Source organism: Pipistrellus kuhlii, unplaced genomic scaffold (genome assembly GCF_014108245.1).
Source record: "Pipistrellus kuhlii isolate mPipKuh1 unplaced genomic scaffold, mPipKuh1.p scaffold_m20_p_8, whole genome shotgun sequence".
Classification (NCBI taxonomy): domain Eukaryota; kingdom Metazoa; phylum Chordata; class Mammalia; order Chiroptera; family Vespertilionidae; genus Pipistrellus; species Pipistrellus kuhlii.
This window is the reverse complement of record NW_023425584.1, coordinates 416,175-440,000: the sequence shown is the minus strand read 5'-3', so window position 1 is coordinate 440,000 and position 23,826 is coordinate 416,175. Positions and strand designations below refer to the sequence as shown.

At 70.7% G+C, this 23,826-nt stretch overlaps 1 protein-coding gene across 2 annotated transcripts; it reads left to right on the top strand.

The window, feature by feature from the left end:
* The first annotated feature begins 2,002 nt into the window (after window positions 1-2,002).
* On the top strand, window positions 2,003-23,826 carry TTYH3 (tweety family member 3). 2 transcript variants are annotated; one of them, XM_036424359.2, is made up of 15 exons: window positions 2,003-2,321; window positions 11,988-12,157; window positions 12,635-12,746; window positions 12,838-13,058; window positions 13,339-13,434; window positions 13,532-13,604; window positions 13,855-13,930; window positions 15,533-15,588; window positions 16,073-16,165; window positions 17,533-17,625; window positions 17,744-17,880; window positions 19,601-19,774; window positions 20,082-20,157; window positions 20,655-20,753; window positions 21,905-23,826. In XM_036424359.2, exons 1-14 carry the CDS (start codon window positions 2,199-2,201, stop codon window positions 20,721-20,723), a joined length of 1,569 nt encoding a protein of 522 aa, XP_036280252.1. In that variant the 5' UTR covers window positions 2,003-2,198; the 3' UTR covers window positions 20,724-20,753; window positions 21,905-23,826. The 2 variants fall into 2 exon arrangements, with proteins under 2 accessions (XP_036280252.1, XP_036280251.1); XM_036424358.2 differs by lacking the exon at window positions 20,655-20,753 and having other exon boundaries at window positions 2,004-2,321.

Below are 23,826 nucleotides of genomic sequence, written 5' to 3'. Positions count from 1 at the left end.
GGCTTCCGGTCCCTGGAGGAGGGGCACCGCCTGGGGCCACTTCCTTTGCTGGGAGAGACCTCGCAGTTCCCTATCTGTCACCTCCCTGACTCACCGAGTCATCGCCGGCTCATCCCCGCGCCCCAGGCCTCGGCCAGCACTGCGGACCCATCGCCTCTGACTTCTCGGGCTGTGCCGTGTCAGGTCATCCTGCTGTGGCCGGATGGAATCTGGTTCCCTAACTGGGTGGCAACCTCATGCCTCCTGAGCCAGGGCCCGATCTGGGCCTCAGTGGCTCCGGCTGTGAAATGGGACTAAAGGCCAGGATCCAGCCACACATCCAGCAGGGACCTCGGTCCTGTTCTGGAGGCTGAGGTCAGGATCCCGGTGCCGGAAGGAGGTGGCTCCGGCACTCCTCGGGGTCCTCCCTGTAGACCCATCGCCCCTCTCTGCCTCCATCTCTCAGCGCGTCTCTGTCTCCGGCCAAAGCCTGGGTCCTGGTGTGACCTCCGTCCACAGTGACTCGACTTCCAGGAAGCAGGACGGGAGCCATCACACCGAGTCAGCGTGGCATGTCGTGTCTGGGGCGGGCTTTCTGGCCTGGGCAGGAGGATGCGCCATCTGGGAGGCTTCTGGAAAGTTCACGGACCCCGTGCCTCCACACGGGGACCCTGGTGGGCCTGCCACGCCGGTGCTGGGGCAAAGCAGGGCGTCTGTGGCCGTGTGAGCTGCTGGTGGTCACAGGAACCAGGAACCGAGTCCTGAGGGGATGGCGGTGTGACCCTCTCCTCCCGCCCGCCCCGCCGTTAGCCTCTGTGGTGTCTGTACATTATCCTGAGAGCAGGGACCACAGCTTGCAAAGGCGCCTTGCCCCCACCTCTCCTGCCTGCCGCCTCATCCCAGGGAAGCGGGAGGGCCAGGGCAGTGGGATGAGCAGATGGACAGGCCTCCCGAGAAGCCACTGCCCAGCCTGCCAGGAGGCCCGGCTGCTCGCCAAGCTGGCTGAGCCAGCTGAGCCGGGTGCAGTAGGGCCCGGGAGCCCGGTTCTCACGCAGATCCAGAAGTAATGCCCCAGGGTGGTGAGGAGCCAGAGCCAACAGACACACCTACGGACCCGGTGCGAGAGGGCGCCCAGGGCCAGGCACCACAGCGTCTTCAGTCCCCCCGTGTCGGGGCTCCCACCTGCACTGGAACGGGCATGGGGCTGCCCAATGGGGAGTGCTGGCTGCGGAGCCCCACCATCTGTGGCCGGCCCTCCCTGGCAGAGGCCTGAGTTCCCAGCCCGAGGGTGCCAGGCTTCCTTTCCCTCAGTCTGGACAGAGACAACACCTTTCCAGAAGGGAGGGCCAGGGCGGGGCTCCGGCTGCCCTCAGGCCCGTACCGCCTGTGCTGGGTCACATTCATCGCTCTCTCCTTTCCACGGGGAGGATATGAGTGCACAGAGAGGGGTGTCACTTGCCCAGACCCACAGCTCCAGGGGACCCGCCAGGTCTGGATCTAGATGGCCCGTATTTTACAGACTGTCACTGGGCCCCTGGGCCAGCCCGGCCGCTGCGGGCCGACCCCACAGGAGCTTAATGAACATGCAATAGTGGATCCAGCGAGCTCGGGCTCCGGCCCGGGGTGCGGGGTGCAGGTGTGGGGTGAGGGGGGCCGGCAGCCAGCGTTCAGAGCCCCGTCCCCATCCGCGGGCGGGGAGAGGGCACTGGTCCTCCCCTCTTTCCTGCCCAGCGCTGGGGCGGGGGGAGGAGTCCTGGTGGGCGGGGCCTAACACAACGCGGCAATAGCGACGTGGGGGCGGAGTCAGAGCCGGGCCCGGAGGGCGGCGGGCCAATGGCGGAGTGGGGGGCGGAGTCGGAGAGCCACGAGGGGCGTGCCCGGAGGGCTGCGGGCCAATGGCGGGATGGGGGGCGGAGTCGGGGAGCCGCAGGGGCGGGCCCGGGGGGCGGCGGGCCAATGGCGGGGCGGGGGCGGGCCGGCGGCGGCGGGCGGGGGCGCGCGGAGGCGGCGGCGGCGGCGAACAAAGAGGCGGCGGGCGCGGGCGGCCGAGCGGAGCCGAGCGCCGACGAGCACCGCCGAGCCGGGCCGACCGGGCCGGGCCGGGCCCAGGGGCGCGCGGGCGATGCGGGCGAGCGGGCCGGGGTCGGCGGGCCCCTGAACCCCCCGCCCGGGCCGGCGAGGAGCGCGCGGCGGCCGCGTGTGGGCGGCGTCGGGCCGCCATGGCCGGGGTCAGCTACGCGGCGCCCTGGTGGGTGAGCCTCCTGCACCGGCTGCCGCACCTGAGCCTGCGCTGGGAGCCCACCGGCAGCCAGTTCCGGCCCGAGGACCCCGACTACCAGCAGGTGCCCGGCCGGGCGGGGGCGCGGGCGGGCGGGCGCGGGTCACGGCCCTTCCCTCGGAGGTCCGGGCCCCCTCCCCCATCGGCGCGGCCGGCCCCTCCTCCTCCCCGGCCGCCAGCCCTCCCCGAAGGCCGCCCCTCCGGCATCAGGCTGCCCCCCGGCGTGAGGCTCTCCCCGGGTCAGTCCTTTCCGGCATGGGGACCCCCTGCCCCCGCCGAGGGTGCGGGCCTCCTGCAGCCTGGCTTCCCTTCTGGGGTCACTTAGGCCCTCTTTTCCGGGGCTCCGGGGAGCCCCTCCGCCAGCTGTCAGCGCCTGCCAGGCCCCTGTCCGTCCCGGGGCAGAGCCCCCGCCCAGAGGACCCGCGGTGGTCAGCGCGGTGTGTGCTGAGGGTCGCCCTGCAGCCGGAGCAGGCCCGGGACCCGGGACCAGGCCCGGTTCCAGCCCCGAGGACCCGGCGCCCGGTCACCTGGAACCCCTCAGGCTGCGTCTGGCAATCATTGCACAGCCCCGGGGTGGGGGCATCGGCTTGGCTCGTCCAGACGGCCGGAGAGTCCAGGGCCCCGTGGACCGTGTCCCTCCCCACCTGGGCCGAACTCCTCTCCGTGGCAGAGAGCCAGCCGCCGGCCCCGCTGAGCGGGTCAGGAAGGGGCGAGGGGCTGGCCCGCCTGCCCGAGGCAGCAAGTGTGTGTGTCCAGCCCGGGGGCCTGCAGGGACCTGAGCACTGGCTCTGCCTCACCCGCCGCCGGGGGCTCTGCCTCACCCGCCGCCGGGGGCTCTGCCTCACCCGCCGGGGGCTCTGCCTCACCCGCCGGGGGCTCTGCCTCACCCGCCGGGGGCTGTGTGTCCGCAGCCAGGGGCTGGGCCTGATCTGAGGCGACGTTCCCTGCCACCCGCCGTTCTGCAGCCCCTGGGGCACCTGGGCTGTCGGCTGCCCAGCTGTCCTGCCGGCCGTGAGCTGCCACCTCTGCACGCTGCCAGCCACGCTTGGCCTGGCCGCCTGGCTCCTGCTCGGGGGGCCCCCCGTGCCAGCTGGGATTCCAGGACACCGGTAGGGAGTGAGCCGGGGCCACACCTGAGGCCCTGGAGGCCCCCTGGGCACAGCCTGGCCGCCTGCAGGCCCTTTGCCCCCGAGGACCCTGCCCGTGGGCAGCCCCCAAGCCTGTCCGCTCTGTGTGGGAGGCTCTGACTCACTCCCTCCCGCCTCCTCGGAGGAGCGGAGTGAGCGCTGAATAATTCACGGGGTGGAAACCAGCGTCTGCATCCCTCCGCCCCCCGCTCCCGGCGGCGCCGCCGCTGAGCAGGCCTGGGGTGCGCTGCCTCTGCCTCGAGCGGTGCCCCTGGACAGGCGCTCGGCCCACCCCGAAGGCCCGGCTCTGCTCCGGGCGGGGGCAGTGGCTGCCCTGGGCCACGGTGAAGCCCTCCTGGCCGGCCAGGGAAGGCGGGCCTGGCTGGAAGGGTGGCAGGGGGGACCGGCCTTGGCCCTCCTTTGCTGTCTCCTGTCCCCCCACCCGCTGTGGGGAGCCAGGGTGAACCCCACTGGAAAGCCCCGGGGCTCCCCGTTTTTGGAACGCTGTGGGGGACATCTGTCACCAGCCCTTGGCCACACCAGCCAGGGAGGTGAGGACTGCATTGCACAGACGAGCAAACGGAGGTGCAGAGCGGACACTGGCTCGGGGTCACCAGGCGAGGTCCGTACTCTCTGCCCTCGTCAGCCGAGGGGCTCTGGAGGCTCCACACGGATGGAGAAACGGGTACGGCCTGGTGTCGGTGCTGTGGGGGTCAGGCAGGGCCTGGGGGACCTGGATGGGTCAGGGAGACTATGCACGGCCAGCAGCCTGGACCTTCCTGGAGCCCAGTCTGCAGTGGGCACTCGGGCCATCTTCCAGGCCTCGGGTTTGCCCAGTGTGTGTGTGTGGGGGGGGCGGAGATTGGGGAGGTGGGGGGCTTTCTTCATAAGAGCCTGGGTACTGGGATGCTTCCTGCAAGACCCTGAACACTGGCCGAGGTAGCTGTGGGAGGCCTTAGGGAAGAGGGCTCCGGGCAGGGGCACAGCACGTGCGAAGGCCCTGAGGCAGGGAAGCCCGAGCCTCAGCCCCGAGGCAGAGCATCCCTCCGGTCCGAGCACGCCGCCTGGGAGGACGGACTGGCCCCCGAGAGGGGTTTGGGACCGCGGGTCTCCCTCGGAACCCAGCGCCGGGTTTAATGCGATTCAGGCCAGCCCCTGCCTGCAGCAGCTCGGAGGCAGAGGGTCCGTCCGAGGGGTGGGGCTGGCCCCGGTGCCATCCTCGCCGCTGACAGGAAGGAGACGCTCCGGTTAGACAGCGGCATTCGTCTCCTCGTTTACGAGAGGGAGACACGTCCTCAGAGCATCTGGAAAATAGGAGCGAGCTGGAGAGAAAACAGGCCCCTCCCCCAGGACTCCGTCCGCACACTCGTCCTGGGGGCGGGAGGGGGGCGCGGAGAACTGGCATCGCGCCTGCCCTCTGTCACCTCCGTGAAGCGTCGCGTGCTGGGGACCGTGTCCGTGGTCCTTGGTTCCGGGGGCGTGGCCTGGGTCCGGGGGCAGTTCGGTTCCGAGCGCCTGGGCCTGGGCAGCATCCACAGCGCCCCTGCACGGACAGCTCACACGCTTGGTTTGGGGTGCGGGGCCATGCCTGGGCGGGGCCAGGGGGCCCCGGGCCCAGTGGCTCTGCCTGTGCCCCTCCCGCTCAGTGTCCAGGTTCCGGGGAGAATCCCGATGGCTGAGCTGGGGTCTGGGCAGCAGAGGGCTGGCTGCTGTGCCTCCGCCACCAGCTGCCCCGCTGAGGGGTCAGTGTGGGCCGGACCGAGTCCCCGCCCGGCGAGCTGCGGGGTCTGCACCACAGCTCTGGTCAGGCCCTCGCTCCCGGTTGTGAGGGTCTGAGGCCGGGACGGCTCTGGGGGCGACGCTGGGGCAGGGCAGCAGCCGTGTGAGCCGGGCGGGCGCGCAGGCTATGGGTGCCCTGACCTCGGGCCCTCTGCCGGGGAGGCACGTCAGGCCACGGGCACCGGCATCAGCGGGCGGGAGACGTGGCTGGCTCCTCGCTGGCCGGGCACTGCCCTGCCCGTGGACTCAGCCCTGAGCAGCTTCTGAGTCCGGGGTGGGGGGAGGACCACCTGGCCCTTTGCCTGGCCCCCTCCCCCAGGCAGCTCTGCTGGAGAAGAGGAACCGAATCTGCAGACAGAGGGTCACCACGGGAAGTGCCCCACGTGGTCCCTGCGGAGCTGGGGCCCAGGACGGGGGCAGTGGTCCCTCCTAGGTCTGCTCCTGGCCCCCGGGGGCTCCGTGGCAGGCAGACACCTGCTGGGACCGCGGGTGTCCCTGTCAGGCACGGCGACAGGAGGGCTGTGGTGGGCCCGGGACAAGGCCAGGCCTCCAGGACAAGGCCCCGGTGCCAGCTGGCCACAAGGCCACGCTTGTCCTGTGTGGAGCCAGGGAGGGCACCTGGCCGTGGGGCGTGCCCTCAAGAAGCAGGGCGTGTGGAGCCAAGCCGTGCCAGGCCCAGGTGGGGGGGCCTCTGTGAGCTCCCTTTCCACCCCCTTGCCCAAGGCCTGGGCTCCGTGTGCCCAGAGGAGGTGGGGCACACGTGTGTGTGAGCATGCACACCATGCCACCCTCCACCCTCAGTGCTCCCCTCCTGCTCCCCTCCAGGAGGCTGGGTGAGGCCTGGTCCCCACGCGAGGGCAGGGGTGCCAGCGTGGCCAGGCCTGTCCTTTGTTGACCGTCAGTGATCGGCAAACTGCGGCTCTCGGCCCCTTGAGGGTGGCTCTTCCACAAAATACCACGGCCTGGGCGAGTCTATGTTGAAGAAGAGGCGTTAGAAGAAGTTTAAGTTTAAAAAAATGTGGCTCTCCAAAGAAATCTCAATATTGTGCTGTTGATATTTGGCTCTGCTGACTGATGAGTTTGCCGACCACTGCCCTAGGGCATGGGGTGAGCTGGGCTCCCACAGTCTCAGTGACCACTTCTGCCTCCGAGAGGGGGGCTGCCCGCACTGGCCCTGACTGGTGAGGGGCCTCATCTTCCTGGTGGAGGCCAGCCCTGAGGACGCCACGGCCCCCTCTGAGGCCGGGCCGGTCCCCGGCGGGGGGTGCAGAGGCGCTCACAGCCGGTGGAGGAAGCGGTTTCTGGGCGGCACTAGAGCAGTGACCGGAAGAGCCGCACGCACCCAGGTGTGGGTCTGTGGCGTGGCCTCCGCATTTCCTCCACGTGGTCTGGCTGCCGGGGAGGGAGTGCTGGGCCTGTGTGACTGGTCAGAGCCCCCCTGGGCCCCGGGCTCGGTCCCCGTGGCTCCTGGCGGGGAGGTGAGCGTAGTGTGTGCCGAGCAGAGGACGTGAGCCCAGCCGGTGTCTGCCCGGCCGGCTCGGACCTTGGACCTTGGACCTCGGTCCTCGGCCCCCGGCGGGGAGGGCGGGAGGGATTGGACAGAGAGCGGGGCCCCTCGCAGGCTCCCGCAGGGCCACGAGCTCACCGGCATGGAATTCGAGAAACCCAAGCCCGCTCCATGGAAATGTGTTTTTAATTTCTGCCCGGCATCTGGGAGCCCCAGCCAAGCCTGTGTGAGGGGCGGGGGCTGTGGCCGCGGCCGCACGGCCAGCTTGCACCCCTCGTCTGGGCCTGGGCCCTCAGCGTGCACCCTCGGCTGGCATGGGAAGTGGGTGCCTCCCCGTCTGGTGGTCTGGAGCGCAGGGAGCCTGGGTGCTGAGGCAGAGAGCCAGCCCTAGGGGAGTCGGCTGCTCTGGGGCGTGCGCCTTCCCAGCCCAGCGCCCACTCCCCTCTCCTCACCGCACACCCAGGGCTGCAGCAGGACTTGAGGGCTCCTATGGATGCCCTGACCCCGTCTTCCCGAGAAGGAGGCAGCGCTGGGGCCCATTGCTCCCCCACATCTGTCTGCCCCGCCCACTCCCTACAGCCCCACTCTGCCCCTGGCACTGCGGGCGCAGGTCTGCAGCCTGGACCTGTGCTGGGCCTCTGCCCACACTGTCCCCCTCATGGTGCCCCCCCTGGCACCCACTGTCACCCCCTGACGCTTCTGCACCCGGTCTGAGCCTCCGGCCTGCACTGCGGGCTCTGGGAGACGGGGCCCCCAGCACAGCTGTCTGTGCCCCGTGGCCCCAGAGCCCGGCCTCAGCCTCTGCTCACACAGGCTGTCCCGCCAGCGTGCCAGCGTGTGTGGCGGGCACTGAGGGCCCCGGCCCCTCTGAGGCCTCCCTGTCCCACTTGTCGGGAGGGGGAGCCGGCCGAGGTGGCAGGGCTCTGGCCTGGGGCGCTGCCACCCCGGCTGTGCCTGGGGGAGTCCCCCGCCCTCTCCAGCTGCTGGTGCACGTGGCGCCCGCAGTGAGGCTGGCCAAGGGCTCACGCTGCGGCCGGGCAGCGGGGTCCAGGGTGTGTCCTCTGGGCGGGGTCAGGTCCCCGGGGCGGAGGCTGTGGACGGCGGGCAGAGGGCAGAGCCGGTGCCGGGCTGTGGGGTGCCTGTGCTGTGTGTGACGTGCTCCCTGTAGGGGCACATGGGGGTGCTGGGCGGGCCGTGTGTGGCGCTGGTCCGGGGCATTTTGGGGTGAGCTGCCCCTCTGCACAGGGGCCGCCCACCCGGTATCTGACCGGCATGTTCAGGCCAAAGGAGGAGCGGCTGGCGGGCCCAGCTTGAGGCCGCGGCCTCCCCGCCCTGGCACCATGCCCTCGGGCTGACAGTATTAGTGAGGTTCGGGCGCCCGGCGCCCCCCTCGTGGGGCTGGCGTGGGGCCCTCGCAGCCAGGCTGCCAGCAAGCTTGGGGCTCAGCCAGGACATCCCCTCCCACCAGTGGGGCTGCCTCCCACAGGACAGCACTGCCCCGGCCCTTCCCGCCGGCTCCCTGCCAGGCCGGTGGGGCTGGGGGCCGTGGGGCGCGGGGAGAGCGTGGCTCGGGGCAGGGCCCGCTCCTGGATACGCTTCGTGGGGGCCGGGGCTGCGGGGGCCTCGAAGGACGTGTGGTCCAGGCCGGAGACGGAGCGGGAGGGCCGGGGGGCGCCGTGCTGCCCGTGTCCGTCTGCGTCGAGCCGGGCACTCCTCGCGCTGCGGGTGGCGGGGAGCCAGCGCTGTGGCCGGCGGTCAGGACGCGGCCCAAGCATCTCGCCTCGCTGACCGGGCGCTGACATCACTTCCATCGCTGACCGACGGAAAATTCCATGTGGTCAGAGCCAGATGCTGAGCAGACAGTCCTCTCTTTCTGAATGGGCCTGGAAGCCGGAGCGGGCGCCAGCCAGCGGGCGGGGGGCGGGGCCGGGGAAGCCTCGCAAGCTGATCCCTGGGGCTCTGCCTCGGAACTGGGCAAAGGCCATGTGTGGTACTGGCCCCAGGGACCAGAGGACAGATGGGGACCGGGGGACAGGGGACAGGGGAACTGGCGGGGATGGGAGGACAGGGGGACAGGCAGGATAGGGGGACATGGGGATAGGAGGACAGGCAGGGATGGGAGGACAGGCGGGGACGGGGAAAGGCGGGACAGGGGGACAGGTGGGTTCAGGAGGACAGGCGGGGACAGGGAGACAGGCGGGGATGGGAGGACAGGTGGGGACAGGTGGGACAGGGGAACAGGTGGGGACAGGAGGACAGGCGGGGACCAGGGGACAGGCAGAGACCGGAGGATAGGCAGGGACAGGGGGACAGGTGGGGACGGGAGGACAGGCAGAGACCGGAGGATAGGCAGGGACGGGGACAGGTGGGGACGGGAGGACAGGCAGGGATGGAAGGACAGGCGGTACAGGGGGACAGGCGGGGACGGGGGGACAGGCGGGGTCAGGGGGACAGGTGGGGACGGGAGGACGGGAACAGGCAGGTTCAGGAGGACAGGCAGGGAGAGGGGGACAAGTGGGACGGGGACAGGTGGTGACGGGAGGACAGGCGGGGACGGAAGGACAGGCTGGGACAGGAGGACAGGCACGCTGGCCTCCGTGCTGGCTGGGACCTGGATTCCCTCCTTTCCTCCCGTTGGCCTTCCAGGGCTACCCAGGGCCACACTGGCCATCACTGTCCTGGCGTTAAGGCTCCCGGAGGAAGCTGCCCGGTCTGTCGAAGCTCGGGGTGGGTCCTGAGGCCCGCGTTTCTGAGCACCCTGTGTGCCAGGCTGCGGAGGAGCCTCCTGAGGCTTCCCAGCATCCCCTGGGCGACGGGGGCAGGGAGCAGGCCAGGGGGTGAGCGGGGTCCCGGTCGGCAGGCAGACGGGGGCGCAGACCCTGGCTCCGTGTGCGGGGCTCCCCTGCCCTGCCGCTGCCTCCCGCACTGGAGGAACTCCCGCCCTCAGGTGCCCCCTCGGAGCCCAGGCCACCCTCTCACTCTCAGGGCACAGGTCCCACCTGGACCAGCTCCCTGGTGCAGGGAGGCCTGTCCGCCCCGGGTGGGCATGTCCTCCCCCTCAGCCTCTGATGAGTGTGTGATGCCCAGGTCCACCCTCGCCCACCATCCCTGAGAGCTTACAGGCACGACCTCAGGGCACCTTCTCTATGTGCATGTGTGAACGTGGGTGTGTGTGCGTGTGTGTGTGTGTGTGTGTGTGTGTGTGTGTGTGTGGTAGACACGTGTGGGTGTGAACATGTGGTGGCCTGCACATGTGGATGTGGGTGTGCTCACACTGACCTTGTCTGTGATCTGCCCTGGGCGCCCTCCCCGCAGCCAGGGGGCCCCCTCCTGTGCCCAGCCCGCCGGGCTGCCTGTGGGCGGGGGCCCTGACTTCTGGGGGATCCCCAGGAAAAAGCCTTTCCACACGAGCTCATCCAGCCTGAGGAGCACCCCTGCAGGGATGCCCCCCTCCCTCCTGGCGCGGAGGTCAGTCAGACCTCCCTCACCTCCAGGACAGGCGGAGGAGCCCCGCTGAACCTGGCACCCTGGCTCCCTGAGGGCTGACCCTGGGGCCTGGGTTTGGGGGTGCTGTGGGCCCTCTCCCCTGCCACCCGATCTCCACGGCAGGGCTGCCCGGAGGCCTCCCACGCCCGCTGGAGAGCTGCTCACCGGTTTCTGGTTTTGTGTTTTAATTATAACGTAGCTCGTGTTTGTGGCTTTAAAAAAAGAGAGAAAACCCCAAAAGAACAGCCCACAACAGCAAAGCGAAGTGAGTCAGAGCTGGAGAGGGAGGTCCAGGCGCCGCTGCCCGCGGCGGGCGGGGGAGGCAGGCCCTGGCACTCCCGGACCCGGAGCCCACAGAGCGGTGCCAGGATCCCTCCTCGCCTCCACCCTCTCATCCGGCAAAGGGAGTGGGTGGTCCTGGCGCCGCCAGGGGGCGATCGGCACTCTGTCCGGCCAGCTCCCACCCCCCGCGCCCCCTCGTCACTGTCTCTGGGAGCAGCCTGGTTCTGGGGGTGGGGGTGTCCGGTGCAGAGCTCGGGAGGGACCAGGTGGCTGACCGGCCGGCCGGCTTTGGCTGTGAGAGGGAGGCTTCCCTCGGAGCCCAGCCCCGGGTGGTGGCTGTCCTGCCCTTGGCCTCTGACCCTGTGAGATGGTCCAGCTGAGCATGAGGGTAGACCCAGGGGACCCACAAGAGGGCGCTCTTCCGAGCCCCCTAATGTTCGCCGACTCCCCACGCTGGGCAGTGCTGGGGGAAGGGGTGGTGCCTGATTCCTGGCCCGTCTCCCCGTGACCTTGGGCAAGCTCCACCCCCATCCTTGGAGGCCCCACAGACACACGAATGCCCCGGAGGGACCTCGAGAGCCTGGGCTGAGAGGTGGCTCTGGCGCTCGCCCGCTCCCCACCCCTCCCCGTCCAGCTGGTGGGCAGGGGCAGTGGGTGGCTGCACCCACGCCCACGGTGCCCACTGCTTGCTGGGCAGCAGGGGCAACCTGTGGGAAGGGCTGGTGCAGCCTGGACTGCTACCCTCGTGGTGCCTGGGCCTTCCCCAAGCCAGTGCCTGCTCCCCCTGCTGCCTGGCAACCGTCTCCCGGGAGACAGCGGCTGGCAGGGCTGGGATGCTGCAGTCCCAGGGGCCCTGCTGGGGGCAGGCGGACCTGGGCGTCCCACCCCACAGCTCCCAGACTCAGGCCCGGGGCACCCCTCTGAGGGGGATGGGTGCTCCAGGGGCCTCCTGAGGCAGCTGTGATGGTGCCTGCGGGGGCGCCTCCGGTGAGGGGCACAGCCCTGCACCCCAGAAGTTCGCACCTTCTCTCAAGTTCTGTATCAGCAAAATGGGTGAAGGGGGCAATGGGGCTCTGTGTGCCCCCTCCCCCTCCCCCGAGGAGGGCCCGGCCGCTTCCCGGGGGCCAGCCTCCGGGGCTCCAAGGTCTGAGGAGGCGGCTGCTGGCCCGGAGCGGGCGGAGGGTGAGGGTGGGCGGTGCCAGGAGCACCCCCCCAGGCCTGTGTGCGCGGGCCCTGCCGGGACAGGCGGGTTCCCGGCTGTGCCTGCCTCTGGGAGACCTGCCCTCGGCCCCCCCCACCCCCACCCAGCGCCTCCTCAGGCTCCGCGGGGGGACCCTGCTCAGCGGCTGCCTTGGTGCTGGGGCCCCGGAGGCGGAGGCCCCCTGGGGCGGGTGCAAGGCTGGGGGGGGGTCTAGTACGGGGTTCCCAGACCTGGGCGACCACGGGCCCTGCCCGACGGGCTGGGGGCCTCTCTGGGAGCCCGCCCGGCCCCGGGCTGAGCGAGGGGCGGTTGGTGGGCGGCGGGAGCCCTCACCGCTGCCCCCCGCAGGCGCTGCTGCTGCTCGGGGCCGCCGCGCTGGCCTGCCTGGCCCTGGACCTGCTCTTCCTGCTGCTCTACTCCTTCTGGCTGTGCTGCCGCCGGCGCAAGACCGAGGACCACCTGGACGCCGACTGCTGCTGCACCGCCTGGTGCGTCGTCATCGCCACGCTGGTGTGCAGGTGAGGAGGGGCGGGGCCTGCCTGGGGGCGTGGTCTGACCGGGAGGGGCGTGGTCTGACCGGGAGGGGCGGGGCCTGCTGCGTCGTCATCGCCACGCTGGTGTGCAGGTGAGGAGGGGCGGGGCCTGCCTGGGGGCGTGGTCTGGCCGGGAGGGGCGGGGCCTGGTGCGTCGTCATCGCCACGCTGGTGTGCAGGTGAGGAGGGGCGGGGCCTGCCTGGGGGCGTGGTCTGGCCGGGAGGGGCGGGGCCTGCTGCGTCGTCATCGCCACGCCGGTGTGCAGGGGGGAGGGGCGGGGCCTGCCCTGGGGGCGGGGCCTGACCGGGAGGGGCGGGGCCTGGTGCGTGGTCATCACCACGCGGGTGTGCAGGTGAGGAGGGGCGGGGCCTGTGCGTCGTCATCACCACGCTGGTGTGCAGGGGAGGAGGGGCGGGGAGGGGCGGGGCCTCACGGGGCCTCACGGGGCCTCCCTGTCCCAGCGCCGGCATCGCCGTGGGCTTCTACGGCAACGGAGAGACCAGCGACGGCGTCCACCGGGCCACCTACTCGCTCCGCCACGCCAACCGCACGGTGGCGGGGGTCCAGGACCGCGTGAGTGCTGCGGGGGGCGGTCCCGGCTCCCGGGGCCCGCGGGGAGGGGGGCGGAGGGGACGGGCGGGCTCACGGCTCCGCTCCCGCGCAGGTGTGGGACACGGCGGCCGCCCTGAACCTCACGGCGGAGCCCGGCCTGCAGAGCCTGGAGCAGCAGCTGGCCGCCCGGCCCGAGCCCCTGCGCGCGGTGCGGCGGCTGCAGGGCCTGCTGGGCGCGCTGCTGGGCTACACGGCCGCCATCCCCTTCTGGAGGAACGCCGCCGTGTCCCTGGAGGCGCTGGCCGAGCGGGCGGACCTCTACGACTGGTACAGGTGCGCCGCCCGCCCTCTCCTGCCCGCGGTTCCGCCAGGGCCCCCGGGCCTCCTCCAGGCCCTGCGTTGTGGGGTTGGACGGTCGGGTCTGCAGCAGCTGTCTGGCAGGAGTCCCAGGGGGCACCCTGAGCATCGGCCTGCAGTCCCATTGCCCAGAAAGGGCCCGGCTCTGCTGGATGCCAGCCAGCCCTGCCCAGTCCCCGTGCTTACCCCCTCTTCCCCCGCAGCCGCAGCCCGCACCCCCGCACCCCCACACCCCCGTCCTCCTTCCGTCCTGCAGGTGGCTGGGCTACCTGGGCCTGCTGCTGCTGGACGTGGCCATCTGCCTGCTGGTGCTGGTCGGCCTCATCCGCAGCTCCAAGGGCACCCTCGTCGGGTGAGTCGCCCTGAGTCAGCCCTCCTCGCCCTCCTTCCTCACGGGTCAGGCCCCGGGGTGCCCCTCACCGGGGTGCTGATTGGCTGTCGTTGCCCAGGGTCTGCCTGCTGGGCGTCCTGGCGCTGATCGTCAGCTGGGGCGCGCTGGGCGTGGAGCTGGCCGCGGCTGTGGTGAGTGGCGGCGGGTCCGCCTGCTGGGCCGTCATGGGGGCACACTCCTCGCCCCTCCCCTCCCCTCCCGTGGGTCGTGAGGGCCCCAAGGGGCGGGTCCTGTCCTTGGCACGTGAGTCCGGCCCCAGGGCCAGAGGCCGGGGGTCCTACAGCCTGTCCAGGGGGTGGGGTGACCAGGCTCTGCTCTGAGAGTGGAGGGTTGGGGGGCCTAGCTTGGTGACCCCACTTTCCTTGCCTGCGTCCCCCCCAGGGCTCCAGTGACTTCTGTGTGGATCCCGACACCTACGTGACCAGGATGGTGGAGGAGCACGCGGTGCTGAGCGAAGGTGAGCCTGTGGCCGCGCCTGACGGGCACCGGGGCGGGGCGGGGCGGGGCGGGGCGGCGCAGCCCACCGGAGCTAGGCCGACCTCCTGCCCTGACGGGTCCGGGTCCGGGTCCTCGTGTGGGTCTGGGTGTGGGTGTGGGTCCGGGTGTGGGTGTGGGTGTGGGTCTGGGTCTGGGTGTGGGTGTGGGTGTGGGTCCGGGTGTGGGTCCGGGTCCTGGTGTGGGTCCGGGTGTGGGTCCGGGTCCGGGTGTGGGTCTGGGTGTGGGTCCGGGTGTGGGTCCGGGTGTGTATCCGGGTCCGGATGTGGGTCCGGGTGTGGGTCCGGGTCCGGGTCTGGGTGTGGGTCCGGGTGTGGGTGTGGGTCCGGGTCCGGGTGTGGGTGTGGGTGTGGGTCCGGGTGTGGGCGTGGGTCCGGGTCCGGGTGTGTGTGTGGGTCCGGGTCCGGGTGTGGGTCCGGGTGTGGGGAGGCAGGAACAGGAAGCCAGTGGTGAGCAGTGTCACCGTGGGTGACAGGCTGTGGACGGAGGACAGGCGCCGTGGTCCAGCGATGATGGGGAGCGGGTGACGGGAGCGGGTGAGGATAGCTGCTCCGGCTCGCAGTCGGGACGGCCTGCGAAGAGGCGGCATTAAAACTGACCGGAGAGGCGGGAATGGACCTGCTGGGAGGAGAGGGTGAGGAGGGGGCGGGTGTGCCCTGAGCGGAGGTGCCTCCGGCCGGAGGTGGGGAGCAGGGGAGGTGGCTGCCTCTGCTGCTGGTGCCGCCTCAGAGGAGCGGGGAGACGGGGCTCTGGCCTGCAGGCCAGGGAAGGGGCTGGAGCGTGTCTCCGCTGCACGCACATGCGTGGAGCCTGCGGGCGGGGCGGAGGGGGCGGAGCTGGAGGACTTCCCCAGAAGCCGGGGCTCAGTGGGGGCAGAGCGTGGGGTGCTGAGTGGCCCTCACGGGACTGTCCTGCCCGCCCTGTGCCCAGAAAGGCCCATGAGGCTGGGCTAAGTACGGTTTCTGCCTCAGCTGGGGCGCCCCTGGGGGGTGGGGGCGGTCTGTGCGGGTCGAGGGCCGATGGCAGCGGCCCTGGTGCCCCCGCCCGGCCTCCCGCCCTGGGCCTGGGTGAGCAGCCCGCTCCCAGGGCCCCGGCGGGGCTGGAGCCTCCGGGTTCACATAAGCTTGCCGAACCCAGACCCGCGGGGCCAGTGGGTGCGGCCAGCCCTGCCGCCCTCCTGACTGGGCCCCAAGCCCCAGGAAGGGGCACCTACAGCCAGTGTCCCAGACCTGACCCCCCGCCCCAGGGGCTTGTGGGAGGGCCAGGCAGCAGGAGGTGGCAGGCGGGCAGCAGGGGGTGGCAGGCGGGCAGCCGGTCCGGGCTCTCCCCGGCTGCAGCAGGCTCGGTCTGCTGGGCTTGCAGGTCAGGATGGGGAGGGAGGCCCTTTAGATGCTGCCTAAGGGGGTGGACAGGCCAGCGCATGTGCACCCACAGAAGGCAGTGTGCACGCAGATGTGCACACAGATGTGTCTGTGCACACGTGTGTGCTCGTGCGAGCACCTCGTAGCCGCGCGCACACAGGCAGGGAAGGGGCAGTCGCTGAGCCGCCAGCCTCTCTCCGCAGACACCCTGCAGTACTACCTGGCCTGCTCGCCCCGCGCCGCCAGCCCCTTCCAGCAGGTGAGAGCTCGCTGCCCCCCGCCCGGGAGGCCGCCCCGGGCACCACCCGCCCTTCATCTGAATGTCCGCAGCCCCGGCCACCCTCAGCCTCTGACCCAGGCCGAGGGCAGGCGGCTGGGCGAACCCGGGACCGATGTCACTAAGAGCCCCTATGGGTGCCTGCTGATGCCCCCACCCCTGGGACCCACTCCTGGGTGTCCTGGGTGGCGCGGGGCCAGCCCTAAGGGCACAGCCAGCGGGTGGGCGTGGCGGGGCCCGGGCAGCCTCGTCCAGGAGGGTCCTGTGTCCCCCCTGGGATAACTGGACCAGAGCAGGCGGGTCTGAGGAACACCTGAGCCTGTGCCTGCCGCTCCCCATGACCTTAAAGAGGCTGGGCCCCTGCGGCCGGGGACGGTGCCCGCCAGTGCCCCTCGGGCCCCCAGTGCCAGGGCCGTGGGGGGCGGGGGGACACGCTGCTGGCTGCTGCCACGTCGCTCTCTCGCAGACGCTGTCAGGCAGCCACAAGGCGCTGGTGGAAATGCAGGACATCGTGGCCGAGCTCCTGAGGACTGTCCCACGGGAGCACCCGGCCACCAAGGTGAGGTCCCGCCGGTCACCCCCTCTGTCCTTTAAAAGCTTCCGCTTCTTACTTTAAAGGTCACGTGAATGCTTCGTATTTAGGAAGAGGAAACGGACCAGACAAAGACCCAGCTGGGCAGGACCCTGCCGTGTGTGTCTCCGGGGGGTCCCAGGACGGGACTGCTTTCCGGTGCTCCAGACCCCGCCTGGGACACGCACACACACGGCTGCACACACGGTCCCAGCCCACCCCGGCCTCCCGCCTCCGCTCCTGGTGCTTGCACCTGAGTGGGGAGGTCGGTGGGCCGGCTGCTTGGGTTTCCTCAGTCACCGGGCGGCTTAGACATCGGTGCCTCAGCCCTGGAGGCTCCGGCCACGGTCAGGTGTGGGCAGGCTCTGCCCTGGCCTGTCTGTCTCCTTGGCATGCAGACCCGTCACAGTGCGGGCACACAGCGGAGACGCACACGGCACAGATACAACAAGGCAGACACTGCAGTGCACACAACACAGACAATGCAACACGCACAGCGCACACACCACAGTGTAGACGCACACAGCGGAGACGCACGCGGCACAGATACAACAGCAGACACTGCAGTGCAGACGGCACCCAGACGCACTGCAGCCCAGCGCACGACTGGCCTCGCTCTGCGCCGTGTTTTCGGGAACGCGTGCTGTTTGAAAGGTGGTAGAAACCTTTTAACTGTTCCTGGAATTGCAACCTTTAAAAGCCGGCCACGTCAGGAGAGCAGGTGTTTGTCCTTCCTGCCACGGGAAAGGACCACGTAGCAGTGGCTGCCGTGACGGGCTTCTGCGGTCTGCCTGGCATCCTCCGCTGCCCCACAGCCGCTGAGGGCTCTGGGGACGCGTTTCTAGAAGCCCAGGACCCTGAGGCCCATGCCGAGCCACAGGCCGAGGGCGGCCTGGAGGCCGGGGTGGGGTGGGTGGCCACAGGCTGAGGGCGGCCTGGAGGCCGGGGTGGGGTGGGTGGCCACAGGCTGAGGGCGGCCTGGAGGCTGGGGGTGGGGTGGGTGGCCACAGGCCGAGGGCGGCCTGGAGGCCGGGGTGGGGTGGGTGGCCACAGGCTGAGGGCGGCCTGGAGGCTGGGGGTGGGGTGGGTGGCCACAGGCTGAGGGCGGCCTGGAGGCTGGGGGTGGGGTGGGTGGCCACAGGCCGAGGGCGGCCTGGAGGCCGGGGTGGGGTGGGTGGCCACAGGCTGAGGGCGGCCTGGAGGCCGGGGTGGGGTGGGTGGCCACAGGCTGAGGGCGGCCTGGAGGCTGGGGGTGGGGTGGGTGGCCACAGGCTGAGGGCGGCCTGGAGGCCGGGGTGGGGTGGGGACCTGGGGCTCCCCTGACCGCGTGCTGACCCGGCTGCGTGCGCCCCCAGGACCCTCTGCTCCGCGTGCAGGAGGCGCTGAACGGCACGGAGGTGAACCTGCAGCACCTCACGGCGCTGGTGGACTGCCGCAGCCTGCACCTGGTGAGCTCGGGGCCACGGGGGGGGGGGGGGGGCAGCCCCGCCTGGGGGCCAGCTCCCTGGGCCGGGCCGGGCCGGGCCGGCAGCGCGTCCGCTCACCTGCCTCCGTCTCCGGCCGCAGGACTACGTGCAGGCGCTGACCGGCCTCTGCTATGACGGCGTCGAGGGCCTCATCTACCTGGCCCTCTTCTCCTTCGTCACCGCCCTCATGTTCAGCTCCATTGTCTGCAGCATCCCCCACACCTGGCAGCACAAAAGGTGAGGCCGGAGGCTGCAGGCCGCAGCTCCCCACCTGGCCTCACTGGCCCCGCCATGCACTGGCCCTGCCCCGACTGGTCCCGCCCCGCACTGGCCCCGCCCCCGCACTGGCCCCGCCCCCGCACTGGCCCCGCCTCACATTGGCCCCGCCCCCGCACTGGCCCTGCCCCCGCACTGGCCCTGCCCCGACTGGTCCCGCCCCACACTGGCCCCGCCTCACACTGGCCCTGGCCCCGCCTCACACGCCCCCTTCCTGCACTGGCCCCGCCCCCACACTGGCCCCGCCTCACACTGGCCCTGCCCCCGCACTGGCCCCGCCTCACACTGGCCCCCGCCCCGCACTGGCCATTCCAGGGAACTGCCTTCCCACACCCGTCCCCCTCCCCGTGCAGACCTGCAAGGTTTGGTTGTGGGGCCCACCTGGCTGCTGTGGGGACTCAAGCTGTGCAGGGGGGCCTCTGGAGGCCCTGCCTCAGTTTCCCCAGTTAGCACTGGGTCGGGTGGTGTATCGGGTGTCGGCCCTTCCTCCTTGGGCCCCCAGGGCTTACCTCCCGCCTCCCGCCTGGGGCAGTGGCTGCTCTCAGGGGGCCGACAGCTTGGATGGCGATCCCTCAGTCAGAGCTTTTCCGCTGACCCTCTCTGTTCTCTGTTGTGGAGGCGACGCTGCTGCTGCTGTGGGTGGTGGTGCTGGTGCTGGTGGTAGTGATGATGGGGGTAGAGATGGTGGTGATGGTGATGGTGTGATAGTGATGAGATGGTGATGATGGTGGTGGTGGTGGTGGTGATGGTGTGATAGTGATGATAGGGGTAGAGACGGTGGTGATGGTGATGGTGTGATAGTGATGAGATGGTGATGATGGTGGTGGTGGTGGTGATGGTGTGATAGTGATGATAGGTTGGTGGTAGTGATGATGGGGGTAGAGATGGTGGTGACGATGGTGGTGGTGATGGTGTGATAGTGGTGAGTGGCATAGAGGTGGTGGTGGTGGTGGTGGTGGTGGTGATGGTGATGGTGGTGGTGGTGATGGTGGTGGTGGTGGTGGTGGTGATGGTGTGATAGTGATGATAGGGGTAGAGATGGTGGTGATGGTGACGGTGTGATAGTGGTGAGTGACGTAGAGATGGTGGTGGTGGTGGTGGTGGTGATGATGGTGGTGGTGGTGGTGGTGATGGTAGTGGTGGTGATGATGGTGGTGGTGGTGGTGGTGATGGTGATGGTAGTGGTGGTGATGATGGTGATGATGGTGGTGGTGGTGGTGGTGATGGTGATGGTGGTGGTGGTGGTGGTGGTGATGACGGTGGTGGTGATGGTGATTGTGGTGATGGTGGTGATGGTGATGGCAGTGGTGGTGATGTTGATTGTGGTGATGGTGATGGTGGTGTTGGTGATGGTGGTGTTGGTGATGGTGGTGGTGGTGGTGATGGTGATGATGATGGTGGTGGTGATGGTGGTGATGGTGATGGTAGTGGTGGTGATGATGATGGTGGTGGTGGTGGTGGTGGTGGTAGAGACGGGGTGGTTTCTCCTGCTCCCTCTTTTCACGGGTGGACGGTCCCCATGCCTGCGCAGGCCGAGCCGGGGCCTGGTTCCCCGTCGCGCTTCCCGCAGCCCGTGGTGTGTGGGTGCCCAGCCGGGATGGGGGCAGCGCCCCGGCACAGAGCCGGCCCGCGGTCGGTGGGCGCCGGGCTCAGCCTGCGTGGTCTGGCCCCTCCCCCGCAGAGGCCCCGAGGAGGACGGGGAGGAGGAGGCGGCCGCGGGGCCGCGGCAGGCCCACGGCAGCCTGTACCGCGTGCACATGCCCAGCCTGTACAGCTGCGGCAGCAGCTACGGCAGCGAGGCCAGCCTGCCGGCCGCCGCCCACACCGTCAGCAACGCCCCCGTCACCGAGTACATGTGAGTCCGAGGGCGCGTTGGGCGGGCCGCGGGGGCCGTGCGGAGAGCAGGGACTCCGCGGGGGCCACGGGGGCGGTCAGATGGAGGAAGGCCCAGGCCTGGCCACATGGTGGGTTGGCGGGCGGGCACCTTGGGCCCACCCTGAGCCCTCGAGAGCCAAGCCAGGCGCATCCAGGGAGGGTGTGCCCGCCCCCTGGCATCAGGATGGGAGGGCGCAGAGCAGGGGGCGCACTGCAGGCTCGGACGGGCCCTCGGGCTCCGAGCTGGGCCACGGCGCGGTCACTCAGCCCCTCTCCTTGCCCCTCAGGAGCCAGAATGCCAACTTCCAGAACCCCCGCTGCGAGAACACGCCCCTCATCGGACGCGAGTCCCCGCCGCCCTCGGTAAGTGCCGGAGCGGGTGGGGTCCGGCTGGGGTCCGGCGTGCCTGCAGCGGCGGGCGGCGGCTCACAGCCGCCCGACTTCTCTCCTCACCTGACCTCTTCCTTTCCTCTTTGTAACTCTGAGCTTCCCCCGTCCGGGCCCTGGCCGGTGCAGCCTGGCCTGGTCCCCTCGGCCCTCGGGGCGGGGCCCGGCGGTTTGTGCCAAAGAGACGGGCTCACGGACAGCAGCCCGGCGGCTTCCTGGCAGCGGCAGCTGCAGGGGCAGGTGCAGAGCGGCGAGGCGCTTTGCTGGGAAAACCCCTCCCGCGTGTGCGGGGCCCCTGTGCCCGGCCGCACGGAGCTGGCCTGGGGACTGGGCGCCGCGGGATGGACACGTCCCCCTGCCCGCTCACCGCCCCCCCGGCCCCGTGGCCTCTGGCCGGCCCACACCTGGCGTTGAGGCCGCACTCTCTGTCTCTCTCTCCCACACCCCACCCCTCCCTGGGCCTGCCCTCCCAGCGATATCTGGCTGCCCTGGACTCTGGCAGCCCCACGGGCTGGCAGTTTAAGCCCCTGGACAGTGCCTGACCGAGGTGGTGGCCGTGCCCTCAGCGACAGGTACTGACCACCGGGGTCCCCGCCCTGCGCTGCGCCCCCACCTGTGCCCGCGCCGCACGCCCTCTGCTCACAGCTGGCGGCCTGGGCTGTTCCAGATCAGGGCCGGGGGCTGTGGCCTCCAGCCCAGCGTGAGGCCTCTGGTGCTGGCCCGCGACCGTCACTCGCCTCGGCACAGTGAGCCCCCACCCCCCGCCCGGCTGCAGGCGGCCACAGCCCCCCGTCCCCTCCCAGCAAGGCCTGACCCCGAGTCCTGGGCACGCTGCGCCGGGTCCCGGTGCCTCCACGGCCTGGCCCTCGCGAGGCCCCTGCACGTCCAGGTGCACCGGGTGGTGGGCGGCTGCAAGCTGCTCCCGGCATCCCGAGCTGAGCACCCGCATGTCTGCGCCCGGCCTCCTGCATGTCCCGGAACGCACGCCTGGTGCCCGGCTCCTCCCGGGTCCCTCCGGCCCCGCTGGGCACGTGCAGCCTTCTCCCCGCCAGCAGGTCCGGGGCCTCAGGACAGGGCGCTGGCCCCAGAGCGGGGACTGGGCGGGCAGCATGTGGCCGTGGCGTCGGCACCGGGCTCGGGGGCACCGTGCCTGGGCGTTTGCCCCCCCCCGAGGCGTGTGACCTTTATACCTGCCTGGTCTTCACACACGCCTCCTCCACGTGTGTGTGAGCACGTACATGCAGGCGCGCACACCCGCACACGCATGCACACCCATGTACACGCACGCCGGCTCTGAGACGGGTGTCTGAGGCTGCGGCTCCCGCCCCGCCGCCTCGGTCCCTGCGCCTGTGCCCGCGCCCGGGGAGGCCGGAGCGGGCAGCCCGCAGCCCGCAGCCCGCCCGCCGGGCTCTCTGGAGTGGCTGACCGTGACCCTCCGCCTGCGGGAGAGGCCACTGTGGGTGGCCGGTGGGGCCTGGCATGGAGCCTCTGGGCGCTGGAGAGGGGTGTGAGCTCTGCCTGGCACAGCGCCCGCATGCCCGGTCCGGCCTGGCCCTCGGGCTCAGGGTCCTGGTGCGGGGCCAGCAGCCCCTCCCGAGCCCGCCCCCGGGGCCGCCAGTCACGTTGTCCTAGTCTGTCCTGCCGCCTGCCCCCGGGGTGCTCCCGCCTGGCCCCAGGCCTTGCCTGCCAGCCCACACCCTCACTCGCCTCCTGTCTCCCGCAGTACACGTCCAGCATGAGAGCCAAATACCTCGCCACAAGCCAGCCGCGCCCCGACTCCAGCGGCAGCGGCCACTAGACGCCGGCAGCCACGCCCACGTGCCAATCGCCCTGCTCCTCCCCCAGGCCCGCCGCTCGGACGCCCGGGCGTCCCCCCTTCCTGCAGGGACCCGCCAGTGGAGACGAGGGAGCTCTGAGCTCGCCCTGACCACGGTGTCCACGCCTGGACACGGAGTGCTGTGTGGACGCCAGGGCCCTGCGGCCCCGTCTCCCCCTCCCCCTAAGGATTCGTCCGCAGAGCCCGCTCCGGGCCGGCAGCCCCTGCAGCTCGGACCCTGTGGCCCTGCGCCTCCAGCTCAGCCTCCCCCGCCCTGACGCCTGGTCCCTCGCTGCCTCTGCGTTCTCGCTCTTTCTCCCCGACCGCAGGCCCCTCCCGCCCGGCGCCGAGCCTCTGCGCCACCCTCTCCGCCTCCACCAGCCTCGCTCTCTCCCTCAGCTCCTGCCGCCGAGGACAGCCGGTCGCCAGCCTGGCTGCTCACCGAGGTGCCAAACCCCTCCCCAGGCCTGGCACCTGTTCCGGTTCATTTGCACTAACCACTCTCCTCATCTCTAGGGCACGTGGGCCGCTCAGTCCTTCCCGGTCCCCTCACCCCGACAGGTGCGCGTCTGGAGCCGGCCTCGGGGGGGTGGGGGAGTTCACCCCAGTCGCCTGTGAATGAGCCCTGGCCCTGCCCGGGACTAACCACTAACCTCACCCCCACCCTCCGCGGTGCTGCCGGGAGCTGTGGGCTGTCGGACCAGGGTCCCCGCGGCCTCGGTCTCTACCTGTGAAGTGGTGCTTCTGGCTTCAGTGCAGTGTTTGCTGCCTGCCAGGGAGGGCGCCCCAGGGCAGCACGCGAGGCCGGCCAGGGCCGCCTGGCAGCGAGTTACGGACTGTGGGCCCCACTCCAGAGGCCCCTCCCCTGGAACCTCCTCTCCGTGCTGGTGTCTGGGACCAAAGGGGAGGATGGCCCCCGGGCAGCCTCTGCCAGGAAGGACGCCCTGGGCCCCTGGGCACGGTGAACCTCACTGTCCAGCGTGCTCCCGGCCCCGCCCCTCCCCCCGGCCCCCTTCCCTCCCCCCTCCCCCCTCCTCTCCGGTGAGGAGGGGCCCAGCAGTCCTGCTCGGCTCTGGCCGTGTCCTCCGCTGCTGGGGCCGCTGCTGTGAGCCCCCACACACCGTGTGACTGGGCAGGGAGCAGCGCGGGTGGGCGCTGGGCTGTGACCCGAGTCCGGTCACGGGAATCGGGCTTCGGCCCTGAGCTCGGTGCGCGGCGCAGGGGGCCATGTTCTGGGGTCTCTTCCTCGTCCTGCCCCTGCCACTGGCCTCCGACCCACGCCCGCTCCGCCCCTGTACCCGTAGGCCAGGCCCTCAGGCCCCACTGCATCTTGGGGGCAGGCCGTCACCCCACAGGGCTCCACCCTCCGGCTGGTGAGTGGAGGCGGTTTGGGCCACCCCCTCCCCATGTCACTATGCAATCCCTCCGGCACCAGCCCCGCCCCCCGCCCGGCCGGAGGGAGGGGGATCGGGACGGGAGCCCCCTGGGGTCCATGGAGCCCATGGCCTGTCCTGTGCACATGATCCATCTCCCTGTGACAAGACCCCAGCCCCGGCCCGCCCCCTGGTTAACCCCCGAGCCGCCCGCCTGAGGCCTGAGCCACGGGGCCCGGCCTTCCGCCCCGACCCCCTGGCCTGGCTGGGGGGCTGTCGCTGTTTTTTTGGGGGGGGGTTTTTTGCCTTTTTTTTTTTTCAAATGGGTTTGGGTTTGATTTTTTTATATCTTTGGGGCTTTATTTTTCTTGGCAAATACTAAAATCTCATCAATGTAATCTCTGTGGTTTCTATTCAGCTTGGGTTTCATGTTTTAAAATAAACAGATTTTAAAAA

Coding starts and splice junctions, on each gene's coding strand:
- TTYH3 (XM_036424358.2), top strand. CDS start 2,199: ATGGCCGGGGTCAGCTACGCGGCGCCCTGGTGGGTGAGCCTCCTGCAC. Junction 13,605..13,854: donor TGGAGCTGGCCGCGGCTGTG/GTGAGTGGCGGC, acceptor CGTCCCCCCCAG/GGCTCCAGTGACTTCTGTGT. Junction 17,626..17,743: donor ACTGCCGCAGCCTGCACCTG/GTGAGCTCGGGG, acceptor CTCCGGCCGCAG/GACTACGTGCAGGCGCTGAC.